At 50.3% G+C, this 7,244-nt stretch overlaps 2 protein-coding genes across 2 annotated transcripts; one reads left to right on the top strand and one right to left on the bottom strand.

The window, feature by feature from the left end:
* Nucleotides 1-582: 582 nt before the first annotated feature.
* Nucleotides 583-2,259, bottom strand: VFPPC_12015 (DDE superfamily endonuclease; the record flags this gene model as incomplete). The annotated part of the gene is made up of 1 exon (XM_018290026.1): nt 583-2,259. One exon carries the CDS (start codon nt 2,257-2,259, stop codon nt 583-585), a length of 1,677 nt encoding a protein of 558 aa, XP_018135636.1.
* A 428-nt stretch (nt 2,260-2,687) lies between these two features.
* On the top strand, nt 2,688-7,214 carry VFPPC_17223 (reverse transcriptase; the record flags this gene model as incomplete). The annotated part of the gene is made up of 4 exons (XM_018294963.1): nt 2,688-4,842; nt 4,908-6,413; nt 6,465-7,150; nt 7,194-7,214. The coding sequence occupies 4 exons, from the start codon at nt 2,688-2,690 to the stop codon at nt 7,212-7,214; spliced, it is 4,368 nt and encodes a 1,455-aa protein (XP_018135637.1).
* Nucleotides 7,215-7,244: the final 30 nt, after the last annotated feature.

Here is a 7,244-nt window from a genome sequence, read left to right as displayed (position 1 = left end):
CATCGGCACTCAAATATCGCATTCCAAACAGGGTTCTTCTAGCGGGCATTGCAGAACTCAGCAGCCCGCAAATAGCAGTACAAACAGCCAAGAGAACTAGGAGGACAAGAGAGCCAGCTCTGTCCACGGAACGCGATAGCCACGCGAACGAGTGATTATTGGTATACAGAAGCAGAGGAGGGCCGGGAAAGGTCTGACAAGTACATGGATACAAAATAATCCTTAGGACTGTCAGCAAGATGTAGCTCCCTAGAGCAGACGGAGGAAGCAGTTCTGGCCGGAACGGCTTATTATCTGGAAGTGAAAGGTAGTGGAACGCCGCATAGCCGCCTAAAAGTTGGTTATAAACCACTGTACGCTAGGCTGGGTACGGATTGTATTTTTTAGTCTAGTCGTAAATCAACTCTAAAGGCGGATGGGTCAGCCATACTTGGGCATTGAGAGTAGAGGAGAATTCCCCACCCCTCTACTCGTGCCACGCCCCACTTTATTTGGAACTCGCGAGCTCGCACCATCTAAAGATGGTGCTCACCACCAAAACAGCCACACCACCAATATAGCCACTTTTGCAGACTCTCAATCTTAGAATCTCTTTAACGCTCTAGGAAATAACCCAGACTCGTACACTATAGCTGGTTTTAACTTCCCAGACGTCCTCCATTTACGTGCTACTTTGGCCGCTTCAAATATCCCCCGTTTAACCACCTTAATTGCCTTCTGATCCGCAGCTTGCACCAGCTTCCTCGCCTTAGCAACTGCGTCTTCTTCTCTCTGCCGCACCATATGCCGAGCCTGGGCCACTGTCAGTACCCCTCCTGACTGAAGCGGTGAATTCTTCATCGCTCTGCGTTGTTTTTGAACGCGCTGCGCATATTGCGTCCTCCCTAGATCCCTCTTCGTCTGTAGCAGCTCTGTAGGTCTTATCAGGGACCCTCTGATAAACCGGCCAATATCGTGCGCAAACTCCGGGTCCAGGTGCTGGTCTTCTTCAAGGAAATCCTCTAGCTTGTCCGCCACCTTATTCATCTGTCTAAGTGTCAATGGTGTCGAAAATGGTGATGAATGCAGACCTCCCGAGCTTGAAGGAGGCGACGGTGTCTTCTTTGCTTGGCGTTCTTCTAGAATCTTGAGAACTGGCTGTGGGTTGAATGGCCAAATTCCAGTCTTCTTGAACGAAGTCAGAATCGTGCTTTCCTTGAATGCCTGTCTACGGACCTCTTCAATGCAGCTGAGGAACTCAATCTTGGTGATGTTGACGAGCCCATCTCGAACCATGAGGTCAAGCGCCTTTGCGTGGCAGTGTTTCAATGGCTGGAAGACCACAACATCCAGTGGTTGTAGTAAGTGGGTAAGGTTTGGAGGCAAACCGAAGGGCACAATACCGTGGGCATCGCAGTACGCAATGAATTCCTTTGTGTGGTGTGAGCCATGACCGTCAAGGATTAGTAGGCGCTTTTTGCCCACTGTCTTCTTCGCCGTGTGCTTGTCGAAGTGTTTAAGCCATTCTAAGCCCACTTGGTCGTTCGTATAGCCGGTTGGGGTCGGGATGATAGCCGTGTCTGGGTGTAATTCTGGTTGCGTATACCATTGCGCCATATGAACTTGTCCAGCCACGATCAAGAAAGCAGGAATGTACTGCCCACCCGCCGATATGGCCTCGATCGCCGTCGCAGACTCCCTATTTTCAGGAATCCCAAAGTAGTGGGCTCTCTTTCGCTTGGTAACAATCAACTGATCTTTACCAACGCCGATACGGAAACCAGTCTCGTCCATATTCCAGGTGTCATCAGGCAATATCCCCTCTCTCTCGCATATATCAGAGAGCTTCTGGAAGTACTCGGCCACTCGGCTGAGGTCTTCCGATGCCTGACGGTCAGCGTGAAGCTTCTTCTGTAACCGTTTGCTATATTTGTGTCGTGTTAGGAAGCGGGTGGTCCAATTTGGACCAACCAGGAGCAGATCGCCAGCCTGTGATTGGGAGGTCCGCTCGCGGAGTATGTAGTTGGCCGCGTCCGTAACAAACTCTGGTCGCACTGCAAGGTTAATTCTGTCAAGACGGTCGATGTATCGGCATAGCGCACTCTCTTCTGCACGCGATAACTTAGTATTGGCCGCAGGCTGGCCATTCTTGGGCGACCGACCCTCGAGGCGGTAACGGAGTAGATTGCGTGGCACGCCGAATTCCTTCGCCACAGTGGCTATTTTGGCGTCAGGAAAACGTCGGATATGATTTACAGCTTCTTGGATCCTAGATTCCATATTTTTCCAGCCGCAATATTGAGAATTGGTTGAGCAGAAGCGTATTGTTGACCGAGAGTCTGCAAAAGTGGCTATATTGGAGGTGTGGCTATTTTGGTGGTGTGGCTATTTTGGTGGTGAGCACCATGTCGCACATAATATGAAGCAGAAAATCCACCCTCTTAAGTGGAGTTCTCCCTTTTGGCCCAGTGGTGTAAGTTTTGTGACACCATCTTTAGATGGTGCGAGCTCGCGAGTTCCAAATAAAGTGGGGCGTGGCACGAGTACCCTACCCATGTAGAGTAATGGCTTCCTCTACCCTACCCCAACTCTCCTCCTACATCTACAGGGGTACCTACCTTGTAGACAGATAGCGACGTAGAGAATAAACTTCTTGCAGCAAACCAAGCTCCCAAAGATACCCCAAGCGCTGCTGCGCTGCCGTGGCAATGGTAGCCTCCTATCCAGCCACGCCAGAGCGTAGCGCCAGGGCTCTGCATGCAGGAAGTGACCAGCATTTCCCCGATGACTTCAATTTTGGAGCTCGCGAGCAGCTCCTGAAGACAGGTCCTCCGGTAACTCTGCAACCATTTCTACCTAGCAGTAGCCCAACTCGCAATCCCACGGCATATCACAGGAGCAGAGGATACCGTCGCAATAGAAATCCGGATACAGCCAAAGACAGCACAACCAACAGATTCTCAGCCCTTGCAGAAGAACATAACGCCACCGAAACACCCGCCCTAGCTTTCGATCTAGAAGCGGAGACTGAAGATATTATCAGAAAGGAAAAAGAGAGACTAGATGTGCGCGCAGAGGTCCTTAGAACTTACGCAGAGGCGATTACAGCGTGCACCCGAAAATTCACCACAGGATACGGACTATATATCGCCAATGGGTTCCAGAACACCCTCCTCCAACACTGGAACCGCTTTGCCCACGCAGAGAAACCCTTAATACCAGCAAACCGGCTTACTGCAGCTCTAATTGCACCCACGGAGAAGAACAAACCTATGCCAACGGGGATAACAGGCATAGCCGCCAAAGAAAACACCAGAACCGACAAGTCGGTGAGCTTCGCCAACATCGCGGAATATGCCTCACGCCAGGCACCAGGGGATGTGCACGTGCAACCCCACCGCCGCCAAAACACAACTATTGCGGATCGCACCGATCGCAGGGTCCTACTCCGCTTGAAGAATGGCTCCTCCTTCTTCGAGAAGGGCCTACAGATCCGCCTTGCACTAAAAGACAAGCTTGCTATTGCATCCCATGACATCCAAGACATCAAACCAACAAATACAGGATGGGCAATTGTGGCCCGGAACGAGAAAATCCAGCAGCTCATTCTAGAGAAGCAGAACGAATGGGGCCCATGTATAGACCTAGATATTGCAGAGAAACAAATCCCATGGCACACCTACCTGATCAAGAACTTCCCTAAGACTATCCACTCTTGGGACGGCACCCTTCTGGACTTCGAGACAACAATTGGAGAAGAGATTAAAGCCCAAACAGGGCAAAAGCCAGAACGATGGCATGTCTCACAAAAGCCCAATAATGAGGATCCAACCAAAGCAACACTAGTTATCTCATTCCTTAAGCCGCTGAAAAGCAACTTCCGGTTACTCGGACAGGGAGGCTACTCGTTTAAACTTACTAAACCAAAGAAACTGTCTCAGTGCACCCACTGTTGGAACTTTCACCCGCCAACTCGCTGTATCGCTGCAAAAGTCTGTGTTCGCTGTGGTATCAAGGATAATGCGCATAGCGCTGACAGGTGCGATAATACGACAAAATGCGCGAACTGCTATGGCGCACATAAAGCCAACTACGAGAACTGCTACGCCCGCCCACAGAAACTTCGCGACAATTTCCAGAAACTCTCAAAGACTCAGCTTATTTACGCCAGGCAACTAGGACAAGAAGACTTTAAACGAAAGAACAATACACAGCAAACTGACAGTGACCAAACCGCCCTTGCTGAGGAGGGTGATGAAGACGCCCGCCCGCTACAGGATGCCGAGATGAGCGGCATAGAGCCAATTCAGACAACCCAGGTCCCAGAAACAAACTCAGAATATAACACAGAAAGCAAAGAGAGAGGAGGAGAGATACTAGAAGAGAGAGAGGAAGAAGAGGATATAGATGAAGATGAAACAGAAGAAGCAGAAGAAGTCGAGGACACAGAGGAAGCAGAGGAGGAAGGTATAGAAGAAGTCCTACCTAAACCCGTACAGCCTCGCCTACCAAACACCAACAATACACCAAGCTTGCAGGCTACTCCCAAACACTATTCCTATATCACCGGGAAGGGTGCATTGCACGCAGTCACCAAGCAAAATTCTATAACCAGTACCAGCACGACTAGAGACCGGTACTTCACCATTAAAAAGCAGTTCCGACCCCAACCCCAAACTGACGACATAGAGCCACCAAGCGAAGCCACCGCCCTGGAACCACCTAGTGAAACCACCTCCCGAGAAATCATTGGAGTACGTACACCTAGACGAACTTCAGCCACTCACTCGCCGCCTAGCAGCCCTCCACTAGCTGCCAGAAGGCGAGACCAGTCACCAAGCAAAATACGACGCATCACCACACGCGGATGTAAATGAGAATCGCGCGAAATAGAAACCCCCTAAAGACTACGCTAAAAATATTCCAAGCAAACGTAGACAAAGGCGAGGGAGCCCACTGCGCGGCCCTCCAACTTGCTTTTCAGGAGGGCTACAATATAGTACTCATACAGGAACCAAACACATCTTACAACGCACAGAAAAGGGTCTGCAGAACACAGCGCCATCTTGGCTTCCTCTGTTTTAGCCCCGTTGACAGTTGGACTAATAATATAACACGGCCACGAGTACTAACCTACCTGCGGAAAGATAAGAATATCCAAGCTGAACAACTTCTCCCAGCACGTCACCGAGACCTTCTCTGGGTCCAAGTGAACGGAACCACAATCCTCAACATTTACAACAGACCAGAGGAAGAGGTTTCGCTGAATCTCATCGAGTCATGGGCCCCTCCAAACCGATGTGTGGTCGCAGGAGACATGAACGCCTTTTATCCGTTATGGCAGGCAGATCGGAGGGCATCGCAGGATGGTACAAGGATCTTCAATTGGACACAAGAACACAACCTAATCCTTCTAAACGACCCAGAAACGTCAACAACAATGCCAAGGCTAAACAAAAGATCTAGCACAATTGACCTGGTCTTCTCTAATATCTCTACAGCTACTACAACCGTGGAAGATCACCTTACCACTGGATCGCTGCATTACACGATTAGTACAGAGATTCCAGACAACGAGAGCAGCCCTAGGACTTCGGGAAAAATCCACGTCACTCTACCGGAGGAAATCAAGGCATTTACAAAACACGTGGCCAGCGCAGCCCTATCGCTACCAACGTTCATCTGCACCAGACAAGATATTGATGATACTGCTGGACAACTCCTACAAATCCTGCAAGACGCAGCAAGAGCTTGCGGCCGATTGAGTAAAGGAAAGAGAGCCCGACAGAATCCTTGGTGGAGCAAAGAGTGTAACGAAGCACATGAGAATCTTCGCGCTGCTCGATACACAACAGAAACCCAGCATGGAGAGGAAGTTCAACGCGCTAGGATCTACTTTAAACACATTGTCCGCCGTGCAAAGCGAAACTTCTGGCGCACTATTGTTGCAGATATTACAGACCCAGCTGACGTATTCCAGATTACTCGCTGGATAAAGCCAAGGCAACAGCTACAACCTCCGCCAATCCAACACGGAAGCGAAGTCTACACAACAAACTTAGAACGCGCTAATGTCCTACGCAAGGAGAAGCTCGAAAGACGGGACGTATCAGATGATATCCCAGATCCATGGACCCCTATAGTTTCGCCAACCCAACAAATCCCTTTCTCGGCACACATCTCAACCAGTGAAGCCCAGGATGCGCTACTTAAAACGGGAAATACTACTCCTGGAATGGACGGTATTACAACAAAAATGCTCCAAGCAATCTGGCCAAGCATTTCGCATGTCACCACACTCCTCTATAACGCTTGCCTCACCCTAGGATACCACCCAACTGCCTTTAAAACAGCAGAGGTGGTAATGATTCCGAAACTCAATAAGAGAGACCTTAGTGATGTCTCCGCGTGGCGCCCTATCTCCCTCCTTTCCTGCCTGTCTAAAGGCCTAGAATGAATAATTGGCCGCCGTCTCGCCTACCTAGCCGTCAAGTACAAGGTCCTCCACCCTAACCAGGCTGGGGCACTGCCCAAAAGAAGCGCGACAGACATCGTCACTGCACTTCTCTACGATGTTGAACGTGCCTTAGGTAACGGCAAGGTCGCTACACTTGTCACAATGGATGTAAAAGGGGCCTTTGATGCTATCCTCCCCTATAGGCTAGTCCTACGACTCCGACAACAGGGATGGCCGGATTTCCTGATTTGTTGGATCTATCACTTTGTCTCCCACCGCAAAGCTCTCGTTAGATTCCAGGACGCTAAAACAGAACCCGCAGAGTTACCCTGCGGCCTCCCTCAGGGCTCGCCGATATCACCGATTCTCTATCTCCTAGCCACCACCCCTATCTACTCCCTTCCAGGAGCAACGGAGAGGTATGGCTACGCAGACGATACAGCAATGCTCTTCACAGGAGACAGTCTAGAAGAGACCACTGTAAAAGCAAACGCGGCGATTGCTGCAATGGAAGCATGGGGGCAACAGGAGGCTTTTTCCTTCGACCCAGACAAGACAGAGGTTATGCACTTCTCCAGAAAAAGGAACAGAAGCTCCCCAGCAGTCTGCCACCAAGGCCAGGAGGTTAAGGCACCAAAGGCAATGCGTTGGCTGGGGGTCTGGCTTGACCGCAGGCTCACTTTTAGCACGCACATCGATAAATGGTCGCTTACGGCAAGTAAGGTTGTCTCACAGCTACGGTTTGTTAACAATACAGTACGCGGAACGTCAGCAGTAGCGGCCAGGAGAGCAGTATATGCAGTAGCCC

The sequence above is a fragment of the Pochonia chlamydosporia genome (genome assembly GCF_001653235.2).
Source record: "Pochonia chlamydosporia 170 chromosome Unknown PCv3seq00038, whole genome shotgun sequence".
NCBI lineage: Eukaryota > Fungi > Ascomycota > Sordariomycetes > Hypocreales > Clavicipitaceae > Pochonia > Pochonia chlamydosporia.
This window is presented reverse-complemented; position numbering and strand designations above follow the sequence as displayed.